We start from the raw sequence: 25,129 nt of genomic DNA, 5'->3' as shown, positions 1-25,129 counted from the left end.
GTTAAATGCACAAAAGGGCAACAGACCCATGGTTGGCTGGAGATGTTATGGACAAATTTAACATAAATATTTTAGCAGACATTAAGTATTCAAATGTCAACTGCATTTTCCTTCCACAGACTTGCCTGTCTTATGAATATTGGCAGGATATTCCTCATTGTCCTTTTTCATATTAACCAATACTAAATGTGTCTATGTGTTTGCTAAATTACCAAAACTATTGAAACAATCATAACCCTGTGAATCATTTACTTTCATTTCAAGCAATAATGGGTGTAATAAAAATGTTCTTTTCAAATTCCTCAATTTTTTCTTTGCTTTCATTTGAGTCAAGATTGTCTTTGTTTTCATGGCGTCTTCGTGTCAGTGTTGATCTATTAACATTTCAACTGGCTAATGTGAGTTGAAATGTTCCACAAGACTCTTCCACTCTAACTTTATTGGTCACAATTTAAAAAGTTTGGAACTGGGTCAAAATTCAGAACTGACCAAAAGAAGATTTTATTGTCAAGAAAAAAAAAAAAAAAGATATTAAAGGCTAATATTTTGTCATTAGAGGTTAAGTGTGGTTGTTATTCTGTTTAACCTGTTTTTATTATTATATCACTGTTCAATATGCATAGGAATTAAATTACCCTGCTAAGACTGCAAAATAACAGGCTGCTTTCCATGGAACAGAACTATGATGAAGACAAGCAATTTAGTGCCAAGTCTTTACCACAGAATGCAGGGCTCGGTTCAGCTAATTCAGCTTCTCTGGGCCATATATTAAAAGATGTTGCAGAGAGGTGAAAAGCATTGGACCATCTGAATCAATTATCCAAAGAACATTAAGCTGATTTATTCCAACTCTAAACCGAAAGCTTCTGCAGTAGGTCTGCTTTGTCATCAGTTTGACTCCTGCCTAGTTTCCACAGCAGTGTTCTGAAATAAAATATGTGAATTTCTTGCAAACTTTCATGCAATTTTCAGATTCTGTGTGTGGTAAATACTAACATTTACAGTAATAAAAAGAATTCTGCTCTACAACAATATTTACTTTTTTGAAGTGTTATGGAAGAAAATGTTAAAACTCTGCCTCTCTGTTTCTGTCTGTCTCTTAGTCATGAACTCATTAATACGTATATTACCATCTGTCGGCCTCCCCTCCTTGCTGAGGGATTTCAAACTGCTGAGCATGGTTAAATCCTTAGCCCTTGTCTTAGTGACAGAGGTACCACACAACCAAGTTGGCATTACTGGCTCCATGAACTGTTTCTGTTTTCTATGGCCTAACAAATGCTTAAGAAACAGAAGCATGGTCTAAAAGAGAAGCAAAGAAGATAAATGTCTCAATTTCTGATGTACTTCTTCAATATTTCTCAAATCTAAAATATAAATCTTCTTCAAGGTAGGACGCCTCATACTTATATGACTAAAGTTTTTGATGTTTTTTTTCTCCAGTTTTGAATAGAAACACTGGCATCTTGTTTTCCTTTATGTCCTCAAGCTTCTGAAAGCCGTTTACATTTGGAACTGTAAAATGGCAAATACTGATGAAACGAACAGCAGCCAGGATCCAGAGGCTCCGGAGGAAGACCTGGATGATGAACAGCAAGCTTTGCTGCATTTCAGTAAATATGGAGAAAGTCGGCGTGCTCAACCATATGAGCAATGGACCTTCAGAGAAAAGGCAAACTATTATATGGATCGTATCTTCCTTGTCTTTTTAATCATCTTTGTGATGATTTTGCTAATCGAATGTTCGTATAAAATTTGGTATGTGTCAAATGGGAAGAAGATAGCAGAGTTTGTGTCAGACTCTGTCGTGTTTCTGATCGACTGGCTCTTCACTCAGGAGAGACAAGAGGAGCTGGTTGAACTGTAGGATGTGAAAAAAGGTGTTCACACCATTCCTTTTAAACTTTTTGTATTTCATGTGATATTTATGTAACAGTAGGAACTGTTACATAAACAGTTTCTACAGGAACTACACTGCAGTCTAGCTCCTGTAGACTGTAGTTTGTCTACAGGAACTACAGCTACATAATAAAACAAATATTTTGCAACTTTGTGTATGGTTTTAACTGACTTGTGTGCACTGGCCTCTCTCTGCATTGTCAAAACAATCTGATACCAGCAAATTGCTAAAAATATGAAGTTGAAAATAGGATTTAACCGGAAATTTAACAAATTAGGTTATGTAGAAATCCAATATTTAAAATGAACAGGTCTTAGTTGACAAAATGAATGCCCTGTAAAAGACTGGTTCTGCAGTTGCACTAGAAAAATGAGAACAAGTTGCTGTTTTTTGTTTTAGTTTTTATTTTAATCTGTATCGAATTTTATGAAAAAAAATGAAACGGTTGAATATATTTGCGAGATTACTATGGTTTTACATATTTAATCCTAAATTAAATTAAAAATAAAAAATAAAGTTAAAACAAATCTGTAATCAGAATAGATTTTTTATTTGAACAACAAAAAATACCCCCAAAACTTTATATGTTGTAAAGAAAGAAGGGAGCAGAGCTTAGTAGGTTTTGACGTAATTTGTCTGGCGTACAAACCAGCCAATGAGAACGCCATATCCAGTCCTTTAATACTTCCGGGATCACCTCCCGCCCTCTTCCGTACTGCTTAGCGTGACCGACGTTTCGTGTCTATTTAGACTTAAAAGTAAGTCAAAATTTACACCTTTTATGCCATGTTGTGTAGACCACTTTCTGTATTATCCTATATTAATAAAGCACACACTTATATTTTGTGCTTAAATCGTGATGAACGCGTCTATGTGTCCTGCTACGCAGTTAAAACTAGAAAGTATTTGGAAAACATGGCCACATGCTGCTGCCTGTGCTAGCTGTGATATATACTATAATTGGCACGGTTTAACTCTGACAAATAACGTAGATAGGTAGGCTGAGGCTGTATAAAACAAAATCCAACAATGTGACCGTTTATTTGGTTATGTGTGATATCCGTTGACTCTTTTTGAGTACATCAAAAACAAAAGCTAAAATTAGCAACGCTAAAATGAAATACCCTTCGTCGTGTTTACATGATCATGATTAAATCTGTACTAGACTCAGACGCTGTGTGCATTTTTAAGAGGCTTAATTTCACGTTTAAGCTCTGAAAAGTTATTTGTCTCCCTTAACCTAAATGTTCAAATTTTACTGTATTCAGGTTTTAAACTATACAAAGGACACTGGTCGTTTTACCTTTTCGTAGCTTGTTAGGTTGTTTCTTCCTGAATTTCTTTAGGTAAAAAATTGAGCAATCAGAAAAATTTGAACAAAATTGGATACAATTTTAAAGATAATTAGAAAAATTTTCAACTAATGGCACACCTTACTTATGTATGTGAGTTAAAAGTTTTTGCACCTCAAAATACTTAATTCTTGGTAGGTAGAAAGTGGTTTATTTAGATGTACGAAGCAGTTTAGGAAAATGCTAACTGGGGACACAAGTACAAAACGGAGGTACAAAGAGGCTAGCTTAACTAGAGCTGAAAATAACTGTTTTCTGACTAATTGATAACATAATGCTAATTAAGTAGAAAATGATGTCACCGCTTAACTTTCTTGCTGATTTGCCAAGCACAACAAAGTTGTTGGGATTCATTTTTAATTTGATATAAAAATAAAATGTTCACTCTGCTAGTATAACATTTGCCTCTGCAAAAATCTTTGGTATGATTATTTATTTTTAAGTTTGACAGGTGCAATTTTTAAAATTCTGCGGTTTTAAATTGTACTACTTGCAAACCAATAGTGTTCTAAATGTGTTGGGATTCTTTTCATTTTAAATGAATCTCACAAGTTCTAAAACATTATTTCTTGTAATGTTTGAGCTTGCATGCTTTATGGATACCTTGGACATTTGGTTTTGTCTTGATATAACTTGATAACTGCTCATTTGTCATTTTATTTCCAGAATGCGTTACGTGGCCGCTTACTTGCTCGCTGTTCTCGGTGGGAACACCAACCCCTCTCCAAAAGACATCAAGGAGATCCTGAGCAGCGTGGGAATTGAGGCCGATGATGAACGCTTGAATAAAGTATGTAATGTAATGATTGTGAAGTTCTGTTTGTAGACGCCAGGTAGTAACAGTCTTACTCGTTTATCAGGTAATTAGTGAACTGAACGGAAAAGACGTCAACCAAGTCATGAATTCAGGTAAGGACTCTATAATTTACCGTATTTTCCGGACTATAGAGCGCACCTCACTATAAGTCACCCACAAAGTAAAAAAAAAACTGGAACCGTGCATATATAAGCTGCACCAGGCTATAAGCTGCTGGTATCTGCGCCGCTCTCAGTTTTCCACAAGGACGCAGAGGACTGCGTCCTTAATAAATCTGCTATAATCTGCATCCTTAATAGCAGCATCCTTTTTCAACTTAAAAGCAGCATCATATGAACTTCTTTGTGTTGCTTCCATGATGAGGGGTATGAGTTTGAAAACATTTCTCTGTCGAGAACAAGCATGTGCTTGTTTTAAATGAAAATCACCACTTTCTTTTTTGATATCCAATTTTGACTTCCAATGATTCACTTCCTGTTAAAGAGCCCCGTAACGGTTGAAGAAAAATCCACAGAAAAGCCGACCAGGCTATAAGCCGCATGGTTCAAAGCGTGGGAAAAAAGTAGCGGCTTGTAGTCCGAAAAATACAGTACATAACTTTACAGATGAAACTTACATAGCATGAAAGTTTCATCTGTAACTTTCATGCTACAGATGAAAGTTTACTAACCTTTTTGTCTTTCTATTTCTAGGCCTCTCCAAGTTAGCCTCTGTACCAGCAGGTGGTGCTGTAGCAGCACCGCCAGCAGCTGCTGGTAGTGGGCCCGTTGGAACTGGGGCTGCACCTGCTGCTGGTATGTTTATGTCTTTGTACACAAGTAAACATGAAGCTACATATAAAATAGTTTGTAAATGTAAGGTACACTCAGGTTTTTTGAGTGTTTTCTGTGGCATCTGTGTAGTTTTACCTACATTGAACTGCTGGTTTTACTTTCGTTTCCAGCGGAAGAGAAAAAAGAAGAGAAGAAAGAGGAATCTGAAGAGTCAGACGAAGACATGGGCTTCGGACTCTTTGATTAGTCGTCCTTCTCAGTGTGTAAAAAGCAATAAAAATGTAAAAGGTTTACACAGATATCTGACTATTTGTCTTTGTGTTTTAAAAATCTATATATTTTTAGGCTTCATTATGGCAGTTTTTCATGTCTGATTATTTGTGTAGAACACGCATTAAGACGCCATTAAACAATCCCATCGCTGCATGTGGTCACAGTCAATTTGTGAAACCACAAAAACATAAAAACTGTAGTTTGAAGAGACAAAACCAAATGTCCAAACACAAGGTCAACATATATAAATACAGTGAACCCTCGCTATAACGTGGTTCACCTTTCACGGCCTCAATGTAGAGTATTTAATTATGCTGTATAATAATTGTAAAAAAAAAATAAAGGTAACTACTTCACGGATTTCGCCTATCATGGGTTCTTTTTGGAACGCAACCCCCGCGAAAAACAAGGGTTCACTGTATACGTATTTATTCTACATGCATCAACATGAAACAAAAATTTGTGAACTTTTGACTTACCATTGTGGCAAGATTTAAGTTATGTTTCCACTTATGTCATAACTGGAAACCCTTCAAATCAGTCCTACAACATTAAAACAGAAGTGTTTGCTTTTGTTCTCTAGTCTAAAAAAAGAAAAATTGTGAAATTCCCAATACCCACAATGAGTATTTCTCACGTTAAAGGTATTATAAAGGCAAAACCACTCAAACCAAAGTATGGTTTCATAAAAGTTCATATTGTACAGGGCTTGAGGTCTGACTGAAGCAAAGTTCTAACTAAGTGTTAATGTGCTAATGTTAAAACTACTGTTTGCAACCAGAAACCATATTTTTTTTCTTTGTGGTGTAGCTGTAGCATGTGAGTCAACATCATCTTGACAATGCATCATTGAGAACTGATCACACAATCGGGCATAATCTTGATTGAGCAAGTAATTAACTTGTCACGGAACATGTCACTTGAGCAATATTTGAATTTTTGCTTTCACCTGCCAATTTTTATGTGTTGTCTGTATTACTCAATTGATGATAAAATTATTATTAATGTGGAAATATTTTCCGAAGCCCATATTTTAAAGTCAAATTATAACTTAGCTTTGCATTACATTTAGCATTTTATTGTGATTCTTGCCATACTTACGTGAATTATGCTCCTTGTATGAGCAGGTAACTTGATCTCCACTTGTCTGCCATTTTCTCTGATGTATGTAAGTCCATCTGTTGCATTGCAGTGCACTAGATGTAGTAGTTTTCCACTGAGTGATCATTATTTCTGGTAGGTTATGCACAGTCTCATTCTGGAGCAGAGAGCCATCATGCTCACCTTAGTCATAATAGCTGACGGACGTACCATACCATCTTGTAATTACAAGTTAGCGTGTAGTCGTGTGACCTGTTACTTTTTATCTGCAAATGAACTTATATATACACCTGTTGGACTCCTGACCCCAATTTGATCTAAATTTGAGTTGTGCAAGTAGATAAAATCCATTCTAATGCAAATAAAAATTAATCCAATGAGTTCACCCTTTCCTGGAAACAAGTCCTAGCAGCTCTTTATCCTCAAGGTGTATCAACAGTTTGACTCATTCAGATCAACTTCACCCTCCCCATACAAAGGAGAAGGAGCAGTACACTTCATGTAATGCTTTTCTTCACTTATGAGAACTAGGTCATTAATTTTGACAAACTGTACTTCATTTCTAGTTTGTTTCCTGCTTATGTCAGTGAATGAAAGAGCTGCCAACCATGTTAAGAATCATATATACAGTATGTTTATTAAAAATTAAAACTCATTACAGTATTTAACAAGATCAGAGTTGACATTATGAATGCCAGCATTCATAACAAAAATCACAGTTTTGGTACACACAATACATATTTAACAAGAGCTCAGAGTTACCCATACAGAAGAAAATATTGCACTGTTTTTTTCTTAGTTACAAATCAGCAAATTTTCAAATTTGGCAAAAGAGCCTTGCATTGTAGTGTCTCTTAGAGAATCACCTAAATATGAATCTAACAAAGTGCTATCACAGTTCAGTACTTTTTGGTGGCTGGCTCACTAAGTTTGGGTTTATGACCATTGGCCTGTCAAGTGACGGCTTTCTGAGAAAACATCCTGCTGTGTCACATTTTCAGCTTAGTAAACTCTTTCAAGCACATGTTAAATAACTTAAGTTTTCAGACAGTGTTCATAAAGTGGAGTTTATGCAGTTCTGTAGTCACATGTGTGGGGAAGTGGATAGTTGGGCAGATCTCGGTTTCATTTGCCTGTTAGAGGAACACTGTCTGCATCATCGCTGTCGGACCAAGGGTGGTCACTGCATGCCTGAAAGAAACAAGACAAGATATTAAAACAAAATTTTCCATTTTTGCATTTGTACTTTGCAGTTAGGTATCGCCTGACTTCTATCAAGATATAGTGAGGTTTTAAAGAGCTAAGGTTTCAAACTGGAAATGAATATCTCCAGTTTTTTTTTATCTCCCTTTTTCTAGGGTTTAAAGTTTTACACTTTTACCTACACCTTTACTTTGCTTGCAAAAAAGACAGATTAGGTGGTTCTTTTAAAGTTCCTGCTAAATTATTTAACTTACACTAAAGTTGCATCTTAAATAATAATATCAAATTCAGTTGAATAATTTCAGTACTTCTGCACACTTTCTTGTTTAGTGGTTTTGTATGAAATTCAGTTTTCTAAGAAATTTAATTTGAGGTTTTTGTTAGGTTTAAGGCATAATCCTCAAAATTAACAGGAATAAAAGACTGACATTTCTATTCATGTAAATAATGAATCTATATATTCGTTTCACATGTTGAAATTGAACTTAAGTTATTAGCTTTTTAGCGATATGCTGTTTTTGGTAAAAGTATCTGTAATTTTTGTTTTAAGTCCATTTCTCAAAAAATTAATAGGTGTAGCCAACATTATTCCTTACTGTAATCAATATGTTGTGCCAATAAGACAATAGTAATATAGATTGTTTTGTTTCAAATAAAGGTAATTAGATTATGTTAGATTTCTCTAATGATTTGCTTGTGTAAACATTGTGATCCTAAGAAACGGCAGTATTTGTACCATTTTCACAATAGGAACAACCTAACAGCACAACTTAGAGCTTGACATTCCTTATGCTTGAAAACTATCAAAATTCAAGAAATTTCCTTCTTGATTATAATCCGTTCTTTAGCATTCTCACCTGTCTGTATTCAAATCGGTCCTGCAGATAACGGTTCCCGAGACAAGTGATGTGACCAACGTTCTGTTTATAAAGCCCAGCTACCCTGGCCGTAAAGTCAAGAGTGAAAGCCAGTTTGACCAGTTCGGGTGCTGTAGGTAGAACAGTGAGCGGCTTGTGGGTTGGCTTTGCCTCTTTCTCCAGGTAAGCATCTGCCATCTTCTGGAAGGAGGAGTAAGTCATGCGCTGGAAAAAGCTGCTCAGCATGGGGTTATCTTTCAGCTAAAGGAGATAAGGACAATAGAGCTATCAGGAGGGAAAGTATGTTTTGGCCTACTTGAGATAACACAGCAAAGATAATCATTTTACTGTAATCCAAAGTGATTCTCTAAATGTGGTTAATGATTACTTGAAAGCTGTTAGGCAGCTGATTCACTGCAATATTTTCTCATTGTACTGTGTGCACTTTAAGGAGCAAGAAAATATTAAAAGTCTACAAATACTCAACAGCTTAACTAAAAAAAAACCATTAAAGTGCTGCATTAGAAAATACAAACGGGAAATCACTGGGTAAAAACTATGCCTGAATTGTACCTTTTTATCTTGTATTACATTTTGCAATGCACATACAATTAATTAACTACTGTTGGCTTGTTCACTTACAGGTCTAAAGTGAGTTAATGTAAAACTGTTTCAACAGACCATATGTCACAGCAATCACATGACCTGTGGTTGGTTTTCAAACCATCTATGACTCAACATGTACTCTATAAAGCTCTTCCTTCTTTCTAATATTAGTCGCTTTTGTTGTGTTTTCAAAAACATGCCTCTAACAGACAGAGGTACAGATGGATGATTTAAAGCCTGAACTTTTTCACTGACAATAGGAAGAAATACCCACCTTCCCATCAATGGCATCACCCTCTTGTATGGTCAAAGCAACAATCCTTTTGATAACTTCCTCTGAAAACAAACACGAACAAAGAGGAACTATTTTATTTTTATTTTATCTACAACTACTACTCAGTGGTAGTTATTGTGTCTTGTCTCTATGCTGTAACTGCGAAGTAATTTCCCTGCTGGGATGAATAAAGTACTTCTATTCTATTCTATTCTATTCTATTAATATATTTTCTGAACAGGTTTTATTGAACAGAATCTCTTTAAATGTTAATTCTCCTATGCATTATTTTCTTCCCTTCAGCACTTCCAGTTCCAGATTTGTTGTTTTTTTTCCCCACGCTATACTGTCGGCAATTAACTATTTTTAACAGCTGCAAACTACGAGCAAAATAACCCATTTCTTACCATTAGGCAGAATTTCCGTTTCCTCTTGTTCTTTGACCTCATGTACAATTTTTTCAAGTTCTTCTGATACTTTCTCATAGTAGGCGTATGTCGGTTCGACGCTGATCACAGCTGTTAAGCAAATGTTTGGATATTAATGAGCAGTTTTTAAATGCAGTAACATGACAGTAATATGAATCTTCATTTCTGTAACAGTTACCTTCTACTCCAGTGCTATCGGTAGAGTTGACATCTTTACCAAATTTAGTTGATCTCAGAGACCACCTTTTGGACAATTTCCTTCTTATGGACTTTTTCCTCATTGATTTCTTTTGAAAGGAGAGCTGATTTGTGGGCAGGCAGTTGGTTGATTGGTTTGAATTGTCAAACACCTCTGATGGATTGTCTTGATCTTCTTTGTCCTCATTCTTGAAAATGCCAAGAAAAGTCTTCCAAAATGAGGGTTTCTTGATCTTTTTGGTCTTTTTAGTCTTGAGTACTGGCTCCTCTGATTCCTCAGGATCTTTCACGGGTTCATACATCTGGGGTTCAGCCACAGGAAGCACACTAGATTCACTGTGATTTAATGCCTCCTGCAAGAGTAGCGAAGGGTCGCTGGAGGATCGTCTATACGTTTTGGACAGGGTCACCCACTTTTCCTTCTTCCCTGCTTTCTTTGCCCGCAGGCTGCCGTCATTCAGGCTGAGGCTCCGCTTGATGTAAACCTCCAGGAGACGCACTGTGTCCTTATGGGGCACAGAGATTATCTGGCCGTGAGCAGGCCTTTGTTTTTCTGTTGCTGTTTCCATGGTGGGTTCTGAGAGGAAGAAGAGAAAAGCGTACCATGTCTTATTAGATTTAAATATCTTAGTTGAAAATCACACAAACTTTCTAATTTATTTATACTGTTAAATAACATTATTTTTACTCATTTTTAACACTTTTTAAAAAAAAAAATCTTATTATATTGTCTTTATTGATTAAGAATATTACGGTAATTAATGTTTGAATGTTGCTCACGCCGTTCATGATCATGATTTCTTAGGGCCAGTTTCAATAAACATGATAAAATATTAAGTTGATTAAAAAAAATGCATAATGTCTTGATCTAATTTCTGAAGCGACACATAGGATCTTAAGACAATTACAGTTCACTCAGTGTTTTATTTTTTATCTACTCTTCTAAACAGTCTTTAAAACGCAGATGAAACAGGAAAGTATAATTAAGTTGTGTTCGATAATGCGGTTATTACTGCGACACAAATAGAGACGCGTTGTTAAATACTGTTTAAAAGTCAAACAAGGAAGAAAAACAAAACGTATTCATGGTCAAGTTACTCTGTCAGTAAACTCACCTTTACTCGTTGAAATCGTTTAATTATCCGTATGAAATCTGCAGATCGCGGGTTTTGAAGGTACTCGCTGTAGACAGGCTTATGTCTTATAAAGAGACTAATTTACCTGCTCACCGAGACCAGAAGGTCCTCCCACTGCGAAACACGTCGGCGCTTTCACCTGAACACCTGAGATAAGGTAAGGCGACACTAGGGGATTTTGCGCTGTCCACCTCGTATGTTTTCCGGGATTACATAGACGTCGGTATCAGACCTTGTTTACGGTTTCTCTTTTGCTGCGCAGTGTAATAATTGGCCACGTTTAATAGGAAGTCAAAGCAGCGTGTTTCCTGTAAAGGGGTAGCCTGTCTAAAGATGAAATAAGAATACTCTAACCCTTTAATTTTTGTAAAGGGTTATTTCACCGCTTTTGAGAAATATGTCCTAAGAATAACCCAAGTTGAAGAGCTGAAATTTCTGATGTTTCTAAATCTAGATTTTAGAGTGTAAAATGCAGAGTGACTTAATAAGAATGATTATAATATTCGTCCTATCTTTGTTTCTTAAGGTTATTACCTAGATTTCTCTGTCAAATCTAAATAACTATATTTTATCACTATATGTCATGGTCAGCATTATCCACTCTGCGGGAATTTAGTTATTCTCAAGATAATTGAACAGCTGCCGAGCTGTACGTCAGAAAATAGCAGGACTTCCCTATCTATGTGCATTTTAGAATTTTATGTACTGCAGAAAATCAAGATTATTGGGATGTTTCGTGAAGATTTCTAAAGATAAGTGCAAATGTTGCTTAAAGAGTTTTTTGTGTGTGTGTGCAGGTGTCGATGTAACTGCACAATAGCCATGTTGAAGTTTAAGATTGGGGTTGTTTAGCAGTCTTCCAAATTTTCTATTTGAAATTTTGATTTCATTGTGCTATCCTGCCCATTATTTCAAAATGAAACTTTTAAATGGTGACTTCAGAATAAAAACAGGACTCATAGAGGAACTGCATTCCTCAACCAAACATGCAGTGCTTGGAGACAGAAACTTTTATTTTCCTTTTCTCTGTTATCTTTTGGTCACAACACAAACACTACAAGAGTATTCATCCTGTTCTGCTGCTGTTTTTAAAATGTCTGTATGGTGGTGCTGGCATTTTAACTTTGCTAAGGTATGGGATTCATTATACACCTCACCGCTATGGCATATGCAATTCATCTATTTTAATCAAATTTCCTCCCTCAAAGCTGTGTACTTGGCTTAAGTTGAAAAATACAGCCGCATGTGAGAACACGGCATAAATTCCAGGGAAATTTGGCTGCAACAAAATGCATGGAAGAGGTTGGGGAAACCAGAACGGCCAGATTTCAGGATCAAAGATGTTCGATGATCATTTCAGGCCAAGTACAAAAAACATCTCATCTCAGGCAGTCAGAAAGGCAGATTTTATGTATAAAGGTTAAAGTGTATTAGCTCAGGTTCATTCTTCTGTATAGCTGACATTAAGGCCATTTTACATGGCTCAGGTTTGCAAAGGCAATACTCAAAATGGTGATACCTGACCTGGATTATATTGATTAAAGAGCTTTGTTATTAACTCTATATGTCACAACACATAAAGATTATTTAATTCTGTCTTGGCACTAGCCCCTTATATTAATTTCCCTTTTTTGAAGTTTCCTTTGGAATATAAGTTTCAAAAACCACATTGGGAAAAATGTTTGGTTTTTTTTCCTTTTATAGCAGTCTACTTCAGTCTTGACCACTGACTTTTATACTTGACCCAATCAAAGATGACAGACATTTTTGAGTTTTTATAAATAGAGTTAATTAACCCTCACTGATTTGTGTGTTGTAGGATAAAGTATCTGTATTCATAGAAAGTACAACTCATTCAAGATTTAACTTGTTTAGAGGAACATTGGTCTTCAAGCATGACTTGTCTTGTGTATGTACAATAATATATACAAACAAAGTTTTGTGGTGCTGAATCAGCTCAATTTTAACATTTTGACTTTTGTAACCTCTGAAACTGCTATTAAAAGGTTAAACGCAGTTCATCTTTTAAGTGCAATTGGTTAAAATCGGAGCTAGATTATTGCAGCAAATAATTTAGCTGCAGTTTTTAGCATACGTAGCTTCAGTAATAAAAAATGTTATCATTACCAACATACCACTAAACTGAATCTGCTCAGACACTTTCTGTAGTAACAACTTCCCCTCCTCACCTCTTTGTGTGATCGGAACTAGTTAGTTACAACACCAATAGGGGCGTCTTGGTTTTCCCAAAAAGGGTTGGTTGCAAAGAAAAAGACTCACCGGTTTTCATTCAAATAATGTTTACTTCTAGTTTACCTTTCTGTCCATCAGCTTCAGTGACACATCACTATAAATAAAGTCTTATTCTGACTGCTAAGCTTTAAATCCATAGAAACCATAGACAAAAGTTTTCTATCATATGGACTGTTTGCAGCCAAGAATAGTTGTGTCTATAAGCTGACCTTATTTCACTAGCTTGCTTGTAATTCATAAGCTGATGTTAAACCTAACATAATCCAAGTATGTCTAATATTTTGTGCATTTTTTAATTAAGTTGAAATAAATGAGAGTGCAAGTTACTAAATAAGAAATTAAGACAGGATTGTTTTGTAGTAAAACCCAGATCTCCACGTGATGTCACACTTACCAATGAAATTTAAGTTTTATACTCTGTCAAGATCTAAACACTCATAGGTCACTTTTATCAGATGCACCTGGTTAGTACTTGGCTGGAGACCCTTTTTGAACTGACTTGATCTGGTGACTATGGAAGCCACTAGAGGGCAGTGAATATGTTGTCTTGAAAATGGGTGGAATGTATTCATAAAGGGTTGGACATTGTAAAAAAAATAATACCTGTGCCCTTTGTTTAAATTGTTGTACTTAATTTAAACAAAGAGCAAGAGTAATACAAAAATAGTCTTTTTACCATTACATTAAGATTGTTTTTTAAGAACCAAACATATTTGATGCTGAGATTTAAAAGATGAACCTACAAAAAAGTACATAAATCGTGCCTTGGCTGCAGCATATCCAGCAGCATATTGCAAGCACTAATTTCTAGTCAAAGTTCTTCTTCCTGATTAAAATACTTGTTCCATACAGTGTTTTAATTGATGAGGTGTGTAGATAAATATTAAAGTCAGTTACTTGCATCACTTCTAGTAAGACGTATTTTAGTGTAAAATTTATGACTAGGATCCTTTGCTCAGTCATACTCATTAGACTTTCTGAATTTTCCAGTTTGTTGTTGTCATGGAAAGCAGCCTTGGGTCATCCAAATTCAATGCTCCATTTACTGTCTGGCCCTTGGTGATACTTCAGGTCACCTTCTTCATTTTTCATGGGTGTTAAGCTTTACAAATGTGAGACTCACGTTTCGTCCCACAAGGGTTGGTCACTGACCTCTGGAGCTTGCAGCAGAACAGCAGAGCAGTCACTGTGCATTTACCTGTTGTAAATCTTTATCTCTTTGAGTCATTACTTCTGTTTATCCTGGGGCGCCTCTCTCCAATCATAAAATGATTTGTGCTGCATAAGGCAGCTCACAATTCATATAGAAACAGACTCAAGAAAATACAACAGCTTTATTTATGTCTACTAACTAAATACATCTGTTTTATAGAAGCAATATTGCTGAAAGTACTATTTAAATAACATGATTCAACATTCACTGTATTCTCATTCTGCATATAGTGAAAGGTGGTCAGCAAAAATTCCAGGAAATTAAAACTTATTTAGCTTCATAAAATAAACTTTTAACATGTTTTTAGAAATAGTTGTTCTTTCAAAACTTTATGTGTCACATGAGTGTCTTTATACTATCTAAAAAATCTGTTCCTGTTGTCATGTGTTTGTCTGGGAATTACTTTGCAAGTCATAGTTAGTCAATCACAAAGAAACTTGCAAAAATAGATGTGATAAAAGTTGATATGTTTGGTTTCTACAGCACTTTTTCTATTTTCTCCTGAGATTTCCAGAAGTGTTAAACCAAACCATTTTTTTTAAACTTTTGGTTTAAAAAGGTCAAACTTTAAACACACTTCTAAAGGTCTCTTGGGGATTTTCTTAAGTTCAAATGCTCTGTGTTTTCCAAAGAAACATGTTTCTGAAGCAGTAGTTAAACAACAACTATTCGCCTGGCTCTTTTGTAGTTTGTATAGGGACCAGGCAAATGTATTCAGATTCCTTGAACATTTTCAGATTTTGCCATTTAACAACCATATACCTCTAAGTATTTTGTTGTGATTTTATGTGACAGGCCAATATAATGGAGTGCATTATTGTGACTGAGAAACAAAACGATACATGATTTTTCTCATTTAAAATGTATCAGGTATATTTGCATTTAGTTCACCTGAGTTAACAGGTCAGTCCTGGAGGCAAATTACTGTATTTGTCTTAGGTATATGAAAAAGTCTGAAATTGTTCAAGGAGCATAGTAACTGTTTCAAAACAATGTACTTTGTGCTTTGAAGAACATTCTTTGCATTTTCATTTGTAACCTCTGCTGTATTCTTATTTTACGCTTCCAAATAAAGCAAACATGTAAGTAAATAAAACAATGTATAAAGAAATTGATCAAAACTTTCACATGGAATTAAATTTTTTGGGATGAAGAAAAGGCATTTCTTTATAGCTTCTTTTGATCCTTTCACAAAATACTGCACTCAAAAACAAGGTACAGGCAGCATTTTCTGTGAAGCACTAAAAGGCCAGACCCTCACTTTATACAAAACACTGTCTTTATTTGCTCATTCATCATCTTCTATTATGCTGACAGAACATTGAGTTTCCTATCTCCATTAGCAAATTATTGGATTCCTTTTCAGTTCATAATGCTAGTCATGTAGTTAATGAACAGGCTTTAAAAATTTAAATGCAAAGTCACTGTGGGATCCATACCTTAAGTATTACTGTACACTAACAAAGTTGAGCTATAATCAATAGCAATATTACTTGGTGTTGCACACTTTCCTCCAAAGCATCCTCATGTCTGTGCACTTTGCTTTAAATCCAGATGAGTTGCAGTTTCTCAAAGGAACTGAAGAACTTTAAGCAATTTGATTTGAACACAATCTGCTGAGTTCTAGGTGACTTTACTCTCTGGAGGCAGCAAACTACTGTGCACAGGCTGCTGTCTGTGCAGCTCCGAGAATTGAGTTAACGTGTCTGCTGACAGTACAGTAACCCAATCCACTGATATGAGACTCACTGTCTGAGCTTTTGCGTGAGACTCGTCCATTGTTTCTTTTAGAGCAGACGGACGCAGCTTGTCACCAGCTCAGAGAGTCAGAAGTAAAGAGCACTCATGCTACAAAGATATTTTTAGTTCTACTAAGATTTGCACTAACTGTTGTGTCACAGAGACTGGACCGGTTGGTCTTTGAATCACTTTCTTGGGGTGAATGTTTATCAAAGGCAGGCTGGATTTGATATCTTCATGGAACTTCTCATGAATTATAAATGCAGCCTCACTTTAGCTTCGACCTTGCCTGAACCATCTGTCTTTTTAAATGCTAAAATGCTTTCAGAGGGTATCCGTGGGACATCAATGAGCGATCAGAAATCAGAAGAGTGGCATGCTGACCTGAGTGATAAGTTGTCAAGTTGAAAAGACTCAAAAACACAGCATGACAAACAGAAAAACAAAAACCTTTATGGCAGAAATTGGCTCAAAAAAACAAAATCCAGAAGAGCAACATAAATTTGGTACAGTTTAGTTACTGACTAGGAATGTTTTGTTTATATATGAAGGCATGGAACAAACAGCAAGTAAAACAGCCTATGTCTTGCCTCAGAGGCCAAGATAGATCATGTAATAAAAGATTAATTTGCACTGCATATTTAACTTGGTGCTTTTTTTCTGAAGTGATCCCAGTCAAAGACATTGTTTCCCACACAACACTGTAATTTCCCGGTTTAGAACAGAGTACAACCAACAGAACATGTGATCTAATTAGTCTTTTTTTCCCAACATTTGTAATAAATATTATAGAGACTGTCAGTTTTCATCTGCATCAATTTGTAGTCATTTTTTCATCATCTCACCCATTTTTAGCCAGTCTCTTTTTCTTTTCTTCATTAGCTAACGGGCTTGTTAGACCTCAAACAAACATCTGCTCCTCCAGCTTGCTATTAACACCACCTATTTATATCAATACAGAAAAAAAACACAAAAAAACATGATTTTATTCTATATTGTCATATGACAAGCATCACACAATTATTTTCATCATGATATCAGCAATGCGAACAGCCAGTGAGAAGGTGTTAATAACAAGCCAACATGAGGCGTTAATGAGAGTTCAGCCCTGAAGCCAAAAAACTGACACTTACACTTTTATTTATCACTTTTATAAATAAACATAAGGAAAATTGAAGCTCAAACTCATAAGTCTGCTTAGACCTGTGCACATTTTATCCCAGAATAAATTCTTTAAAAATCAACAGAGGGAAGCATGACACAGTTTGGGTACATGTTTAATGAAAGGCACTCTTTGCTGGATAAATAAAACATAGCAAATTATGACACTGTGTACTGTACAACGTTGACACATACAGTAACAGTCTTAACATATTCAGTGCTTCGTAACATAGTAAAGTGCTAATTACTGAAGTGACCTACTCATGTCACCTTATTGGATTATATTTTCCTAGCAGGTACAACTTTTTCAATGGATGAAGAACACAATGTTCTTTTAGACCCACACATTATCACCATATTGCATTCTTCAAGATTATAAAGGCATTGACTGAGTTACAATTACATTCACTGACATTTCAGTACAAGTAATATTTATATGAACAAGACACTTGCATACATTAAGTTTTCAGTGACAGAACTGTTTCATGCATAAATGGTTCCAATTCATGTGTTTCTTATGGAAATTACAAGTCATATGTGATCACAAACCCAGTTAGCTCATTATCGTTGTATGTCTCTCAATCTCATGTCAAATAAATTGTTTCTTATTATAAGTTTAAAATACCGTAATAAATTCAGTCTTTATATAGATATATATATATATATATATATATATATATATATATATGTGTGTGTGGGGGGGTGTGGGCGTGTGTGTGTGTATGTATCAAATGTTCAGATATGATAATGGGGATTAAGCCTCAGCTTAGCCACTATGCCATTGAAGTAAGAGATAAAAAGGCAGATGAAAAAATACTTTAAAAAAACTTCTTTTTTTTTGCCCTAACCTAGTCTAGTCTATATATATTATCTCACATTTCTGTACACTTAAACACATTTTCCCTGCCAACAATGGATGATGTGAAGCTCCTAAACTGCTTAAGACACACAGAAAAACATTTTCAGTGCAATGAAGTGATGCAGTTTTAAAGGGTAAGTTCACTTTACAACAACAAGTGTTGACATGTTCCATTTACAGCCAAAACCATGTTCATTTGGGCTTGGTGCCAAATTCTAATAATAAAACCTGTGGATAAAAAAAGCAACCTGCCTTTTTGATCACTAAAACTGCTGCATGCAAACCTTTTTCATGTATGGTGAAGATTAAGCAGGTTTATATTTAAGTTTGCAGGCTAGCTATAAGATTAATAGCAGACACGCTACTCTGCCAGCTATTTATCACACAGATAGTGTTACATGGAAAGGTGCCTCAGGCTGTACGTTTGCACCTATAGACCTGCTGAGAAGACAATGTGTATGCCAATGTCTATTGTTACACCGTCCAACACTTGCCTGCCCTTGAACATGTTGCCAAGATCAATCTTGATTTTGCTGAGTATGATAAAGTGTAGACTAACAATGAACTATGTGAGCTCAGATTACTTGATTTGTTTTCATCTGATGGACAAATATACACTATTTCTGTCTAAGCAAGCCAATTTTTAGGTGAAATGTCGGTCTGTTGTAGAAGTCCTATCTTGCTGCACCGTGTATTCTCTGAGTTACTGAAACAGTAGTTGCTGAGTTATGTTAATTGCACTTTGACACATCTACATGCAGACAGACAGTTTGTGTACTGGTTGTCTCACCACATGGTGCCTAATAATACTGTAATCATTTGCACAAGAGTTTTGAAGTACAAAAAGATGAGTGAATAAACCAAGTTTGTCTCATTAACACATATGCTTAATTTTTTTAATGTCTATCTTCCTCTAACATTAATAAAAATTACTTATCTTTCTCAGTGCATGCCATTTTTCTCATTTTGAAATGTGCCATTACTCTTGTTGAGAGAAAGGGTACTTCCATACTTGTTAGCAGCTGACATTTTCTGGGCAGCTTCTGCAGCTGCATCCATCACTTGTTTCTCTTCCTGCTCGGTCTCACGGTGATAGAAATAGTTGAAGTTGGAGACAATGACAGGGACTGGCAGGGCAATGGTCAAGACACCAGCAATGGCACAGAGGGTGCCGACCATTTTGCCTCCCATTGTAATTGGGCACATGTCCCCATAACCAACAGTGGTCATGGATACCACAGCCCACCAGAAGCCATCAGGGATGCTAACAAACTGCGTCTGGGGCTCATCCACTTCTGCAAAGTAGATGGCACTGGAAAAAAGGATGACTCCAATGAAGAGGAAGAAGATTAGCAGCCCCAGTTCCCTCATGCTGGCTTTTAGGGTTTGACCCAAAATCTGAAGACCTTTGGAGTGGCGGGAGAGCTTAAAAATTCTGAAGACTCTCACAAGTCGAATGATTCTTAGAATTGCCAAGGACATATTCTGACCTGCATTCAAATCTTCGTCCGGCTTTGTGGCCAACTCGGTTCCCAGGGTGACAAAATAAGGAATTATAGACACAATGTCAATAATATTCATGATGTTATTAAAAAAATCACTCTTACTGGGGCAAACCACAAAACGGACACCAAGCTCAAAGCAGAACCATATAATGCAAATAGTCTCCACAATGAAAAATGGGTCCGTGAGATATGTCCACACAGTTTTAGGGGCAGGGTAAGAGGCAGTTCCATTGATCATTTGGATGAAACCTGGAGGAAAATCGCTGTCATCCCTGAACTCCGGAAGAGTCTCCAGACAGAAAATAAAGATGGAAATGACAATGACAAAGACAGAGACCAGAGCCACAGATTTGGCCGCACTGGAGCTCTCAGGGTATTCGAAGAGGAGCCAGAACTGCCTCTTCAGTTCATTGGTGGGTAAGAGGACTTCAGGTTCTTTAATAAACCCTTCATCTTCACGAAACTGCTCCATTGCTTCATGGCCCAACTCATAGAAAACAATTTCATTAGCAAAAATGTCTAAGGGAACATTGGCTGGTCTGCGGAGTCTCCCTCCTGACTGGTAATAGTAGAGAATCCCATCAAATGATGGACGATTTCTATCAAAAAAATACTCATTCTTCATTGGGTCAAAGTATTGTAACCGCTTCATGGGATCACCCAACAGTGTCCCTGGAAACTTACTCAGGGTACTGAGTTGGGTTTCAAACATCAAGCCAGAAATATTTATGACGACTTTCTCATCTTTCTCCTCCAGGCAGTGCTTTTCGAACAGATCTTCATTCTCATAATAATCCTTTAGCATCTTACTGAAGACACTGTCAGTGGGAGACTCACTGTTTGCCAGGAGCTTCAGACTGGAGATAAGACTGCCACTGCTGGAGTTTGCCTTGGAGGTAAGAGTTGGAGGAGTGGAGGGGGACAACCCTTCCTGTCCAGACTGACGCTGTCGTCGTCCTCTGTGTGGCGACTGAGGAGGAGAAGCCAGCCGGTGGGCCAGCAAGTTCTGATCAGGAGCCTCTGAGTTGGGTGAGGTCGGGTAACCCGAGTCGCTTGGGTCACCTAAGTTGATACCAACATCGTCCATGTTTTCAAAATTAACAAGCGGCACCTCCATTGCCTGCTTTGATGCAAGCTATGATGGTCAATCTGGTTCCGGAGACAGAGAATGAACCTCAACCAGTGCCACGCTGAAGATAGCGCCAGAGCTTCTCTCCTCCTGGTTACCATTCAGGCTGCTGGACACTAAGTTTGGATTCAGGCCTTTGGTTAATCTGTAAAATAGTGTGATAAAAAAGAGACGTATTAAATTCTTCTAAAGTGCTGCAATCCAGTTTTGTTGATTAGGAGATTTTGTGTCGGCTCCTGTTTGCATCAGCAAAGAACTTGCCATCTGACACTCTGCATGTGCAGTTATTTTTCTGCTTCAATTTCTTTCCAATGACCTAAACAAAAACTCACACTGCAATATCAGACGTGAAAGTGCTTACATGCAGCATATGGGGCATTATTGCTGATAATGCATAGCAAAACTATTTCCTCTGGCAAAACAACTGATTCTCCATATATGACTGATGCCATAAACTAAGTAAAAATTAAAATTTGTCCTTTATATTTTAACATCAATATTTTTTAACCCTAATTTCCATTGTCTATCAGAAATCTTCTTGAGTTCAAAGTAGTTTGTCAATTTTACAGCTGTTGTATCTGTTTATCTTTCCTTTAGCCAGGTTTGAACAGGTAACTAAATTGTAACGTACACCATAAGGCTGAAATTCACTTGACACTGAGGGCCCTTCAAGACTCAAAGAGATTCACATGACTCAGATTCCATTCTCAGCTTAGCAGATAGCATGACAGTTAAGGGTATAGAGTTAAATCTTATATAAGGAAATTATAGATGATAGATGCATAATTATGTGAGCTAAGTGTCCCATGTTATTGACAAAGGGTGAACGAGTCCAAATGAGAAGACAAAGGACATCACCAAGACGTAAGAAGTAAGAATCGACATCCTTGACTAGAGACACTTTTCTGAATGTAGAAAAAACTTTCAATTCAGATAGGTTATTATCTGTCACTCGCCTGACATTTACAAAAACAGTTATCACTGTAAGGAGACATTAACATCAGACCTGACTGTCAAAGAGGCACAACATGCATGCAGTGAGGACTCACCCATGTCCCTGGCTCTGCAGAAGTTTCTGTGCCCTCTTTGTCCTGCCTGCCAGCTCCGCTCTGTTCCCCACTTCCCTCACACTCCCTCATCCAAACTTCCAATCAAGAGTGTCTCTAGCTGTATTAAAGCTCTCACTGAGTAATTTAACACCATAAGCGAAACCAGAGAAGCTGAGTACACCCTCACAAACTCACAAACGTACACCCCTGCTCTCTCACTCTCTCACAAACACACACAAACACAGATAAACAATAAAATACCCACAAAGGTATCTGACTGTACACTAAATGTAGGGGTCACCTGGCTTTGTTCTGGCTGCTCCCTCCTCCGTCAGTGGAGACATTATAGGTAAGCTCTGTGATAGGAGATTTACTGTGCTGGAGCCAATCGCTGTTTGATGAGGGGAAGGGACTGTGGGTCCCACTCTCTTGCCTTTTTTCTGCAGACTAAGCATCCACTTGCAGGATCATCCGATAAATCCTGACCTTCGGGATTGAACTATTTTTGTCCTTTTTTACACTACTTGTCAATATCTGCAACAACATCTGATTGCCTGGGGGCTTCAGACTGTTTTTCATCTGTCCTGATTTGGCACAAACTCTTATTTCATCTGACATCTGATCTGTTTCTGTATTTTCTTCTTATCTTCTTATCCTTACACACAAATCCTTCATTTTTTGTAAACAAGTGCGAGGTCCAGTTTCATACATAAAATCTGTTCATACTTTTACTTAAAGTTGCAAAGTGTTCAGGAATGATTTTTCAAGCTCATATTTGTTTAAAAAGCTAACAAAGTCAAGAGTTAAACTAAATTGCACAGATTTTAAGCTCCTCAGAGGGTGAGGAAGGTCTCTTTAACCATTAAAAAATTAAATCCTTTATTTAGACTGCTGTTCTTTGTATTTTTTTCATATAAAGTTTTTCCAAGGATTTAAACTTTAAATTAAAGTTTCCCTAAAACTTTTTTGGAAGGGTGACCAAGTTGGTAAGACAGGTTGAGTGTTGTGTTTCCTGATTGAATACTGCTGCTCTAATGCTAGATATCCTGTCTGCATATGGCTGTCGTCCTGCTGCAGCCTGCATCTGGCTGTCTGCTGGTCCCCTCTAACACTGCGGTACAAGCAGGACCACTGCAGATGCGCTCAGGGACGCAGCTTCAAGGTCACAGAAAACTTGACAGTCTCTGCTGTGTCCCCTTTCATCACCATACACTATCACCTCATTATGTGTCGTCACGGTAACATCATACATCCATGAATTTAAATGTCAACTTTGTGCTAAAGCAATTGAACCAAGGAAAGCCCATGCATGTGAAAAGATGTCTGGATGTGCATCTGCTCAGACAAGCAGTAATTGCTGACACGATATTCTTCATGTATAGGCCTTTTCATAAGCTCCTTCATTGCCCGGCACGTCATTGAGAGAGCAAAGCCAGTCGAGGCATGACTGGCCACTAAAACCCTTCATTATCAAATTTGCTACACCCAAAGACAGAAGCAGGAAGATGGACATCGATGGGGGTGGGATCACAGACTGCACGAGTCAAAGCAAAAGTAAATAATCAGTCCCCTCCACTGCTAAATGATTTGTGAGAGTAAAAGTGAGAAAGGGGAAGTCTAGAGATGAGATATGAACTCCAGGATGACGTAGACTGCAGTTACTGCATTGTTACTCTTCTCAGGGGAACTGATGGTGTACCAGAGCGATTTACACCCCTCCCTCCGCCCTCCCATGTAGCCCTCCATCTATCATCCATTCCTCCGCCCTTCCTGATGACACTATCACCTTACCGACAAACAATCTGTGTTGACAAAGCAATTCTCCATCAGCAGGCTTATTTGTGAACTACACTGGTGCTGCATCGGTAGAAACACCTTCAGCACACCTTCGCAGATGTTCGACTTTGAGCCGCTCCTGGTACAAACGGTGACCTCTTCCCAGAAGAGGAAAATTCTAACTTTAACACTGAAGAGAGAAAAAAAAAACTCCAGATATTTTTGGAATAGAAGAAAAACTATACTGATGTAATTTTGTTGGCTATTTTGTTGGCAATTTTGCTCCTTCAATACATAAGAATAAGAAACACCTTTCATAATTATTTTAAGCTAAAATTTATCTTCTGTTTATATTGATTGTCTCATCTGTTTTGAAATTCTGTCTCTAAGGTAGTATTTTCTTCCTAGTATTCTGTTGCAAAGCAAACGCATGATTTATTGAACACATTTTTTAAAAATTGCTTTAGAGTGGAAAAGCTCAGCTTTCAGTGTACAGAGAAAACAAAGATATTGAATGACTAAAACGAGGCATCCCCTGTAACAAAAGTAACTGGAGCTAGTGAACTACAGAAAATAGTTTCTTAAATTTGAAAAAAAAAAGTAAAGTAAAAAATAAATGATCATGATCTCCTCATATTCATATGTTGCTCTGTTCAAAGCTTTTCAAACACAACTTCATGTGAAGGGTGAAAATACGACACAGGTCACTTACAGTACATTGAAGTGTGCAAAAAAGCTCTTTAAGAATCTGCAGAGCTACAGACTCAGAAATAAATCCTCACAGGTGCATCACTGGGATGGATTTCCATTCTTTTAGACTTTTTAGTGGTTATTTCTTTTGTTTGTAAGTAGTATCTTTGTCTGCTAGTCATCACAATTTTAGTCAGGTTTAGAGCTCATCCAGGTATCTTTTTTCTCTCAGAGGTCCCCCATCTTTATTCACAATTACAAAATGACACATTTATGCAGAATATGACTCCTTTGCTTACAGTTTGTGATATGATACACTTAGAAAGAGTTCCACTTTGTGATATTGTGACAATATTATGACATCAGGGTTTCTGTCTGTTGGCCACAGAATTTCAGTGGATCCTTTGGTCAGTGTGTGTAGGGTTGTGCCTGTGTTACTTTTGCTTTATTTCTTACTGAAGTCATCCAAGTATTTGGAACATCTAAAGTCCTCTGTGTCTTTAAGCTGTGTAAGGGTTGACCTGAAGAAATCAGGGGACCCCGAATCAAGAAGCCCATATTCTTTAGCCACTCTGGCACTGTTTTCTGCAACTTTGATCAGTAATTACAATGCGATCTAAGTAAGGTGAGAGGTGAGGTACACCCTGGACAAGTCACCCGTTGATTGCAGGGGAAAACAGAGACAGACAAAACAAATAGCCATACACTCACACCTAATGACAATTTAGAGATACCAAATAACCTAACAGTCATGGTTTTGGACTGTGGGAGGAAGCCAGAGTACCTGGAGAGAAGCTACAAATGCACATGGAGAACATGCAAACTCCAGGCTGAGA

At 37.0% G+C, this 25,129-nt stretch overlaps 3 protein-coding genes across 4 annotated transcripts; 1 reads left to right on the top strand and 2 right to left on the bottom strand.

The window, feature by feature from the left end:
- Nucleotides 1–2,507: 2,507 nt before the first annotated feature.
- On the top strand, nt 2,508–5,141 carry rplp2 (ribosomal protein, large P2). The gene is made up of 5 exons (XM_028003777.1): nt 2,508–2,658; nt 3,919–4,042; nt 4,113–4,161; nt 4,762–4,863; nt 5,013–5,141. The coding sequence occupies exons 2-5, from the start codon at nt 3,920–3,922 to the stop codon at nt 5,087–5,089; spliced, it is 351 nt and encodes a 116-aa protein (XP_027859578.1). The 5' UTR covers nt 2,508–2,658; nt 3,919; the 3' UTR covers nt 5,090–5,141.
- A 1,686-nt stretch (nt 5,142–6,827) lies between these two features.
- Nucleotides 6,828–11,170, bottom strand: LOC114136022 (uncharacterized). 2 transcript variants are annotated; one of them, XM_028003774.1, is made up of 6 exons: nt 10,898–11,170; nt 9,763–10,359; nt 9,564–9,674; nt 9,157–9,218; nt 8,277–8,537; nt 6,828–7,407 (listed from the first exon to the last, which is right to left on the bottom strand). In XM_028003774.1, the coding sequence occupies exons 2-6, from the start codon at nt 10,349–10,351 to the stop codon at nt 7,342–7,344; spliced, it is 1,089 nt and encodes a 362-aa protein (XP_027859575.1). In that variant the 5' UTR covers nt 10,352–10,359; nt 10,898–11,170; the 3' UTR covers nt 6,828–7,341. The 2 variants fall into 2 exon arrangements, with proteins under 2 accessions (XP_027859575.1, XP_027859576.1); XM_028003775.1 differs by having other exon boundaries at nt 11,004–11,170.
- A 6,215-nt stretch (nt 11,171–17,385) lies between these two features.
- LOC114136021 (potassium voltage-gated channel subfamily A member 10-like) lies at nt 17,386–21,936 on the bottom strand. Its single transcript, XM_028003773.1, has 2 exons — nt 21,828–21,936; nt 17,386–20,923 (listed from the first exon to the last, which is right to left on the bottom strand). The coding sequence occupies exon 2, from the start codon at nt 20,764–20,766 to the stop codon at nt 19,087–19,089; it is 1,680 nt and encodes a 559-aa protein (XP_027859574.1). The 5' UTR covers nt 20,767–20,923; nt 21,828–21,936; the 3' UTR covers nt 17,386–19,086.
- Between the last annotated feature and the right edge of the window lie 3,193 nt (nt 21,937–25,129).

Source organism: Xiphophorus couchianus, chromosome 20 (genome assembly GCF_001444195.1).
Source record: "Xiphophorus couchianus chromosome 20, X_couchianus-1.0, whole genome shotgun sequence".
In the NCBI taxonomy this organism is placed as follows: Eukaryota; Metazoa; Chordata; class Actinopteri; order Cyprinodontiformes; family Poeciliidae; genus Xiphophorus; species Xiphophorus couchianus.
Note: the sequence above shows the minus strand (reverse complement) of the source record. Positions and strands in the feature narration are given on the sequence as shown.

Bases quoted from the DNA above. Each gene is read 5' to 3' on its own strand.
- rplp2 (XM_028003777.1), top strand. From the start codon at position 3,920: ATGCGTTACGTGGCCGCTTACTTGCTCGCTGTTCTCGGTGGGAACACC. The intron at 4,162-4,761 runs GTAAGGACTCTA...TTCTATTTCTAG, and splicing joins CAACCAAGTCATGAATTCAG to GCCTCTCCAAGTTAGCCTCT. The intron at 4,864-5,012 runs GTATGTTTATGT...TTTCGTTTCCAG, and splicing joins TGGGGCTGCACCTGCTGCTG to CGGAAGAGAAAAAAGAAGAG.
- LOC114136022 (XM_028003774.1), bottom strand. From the start codon at position 10,351: ATGGAAACAGCAACAGAAAAACAAAGGCCTGCTCACGGCCAGATAATC. The intron at 9,675-9,762 runs GTAACTGTTACA...TTTGCTTAACAG, and splicing joins CGATAGCACTGGAGTAGAAG to CTGTGATCAGCGTCGAACCG. The intron at 7,408-8,276 runs GTGAGAATGCTA...TGTTTCTTTCAG, and splicing joins ACCGATTTGAATACAGACAG to GCATGCAGTGACCACCCTTG.
- LOC114136021 (XM_028003773.1), bottom strand. From the start codon at position 20,766: ATGGAGGTGCCGCTTGTTAATTTTGAAAACATGGACGATGTTGGTATC.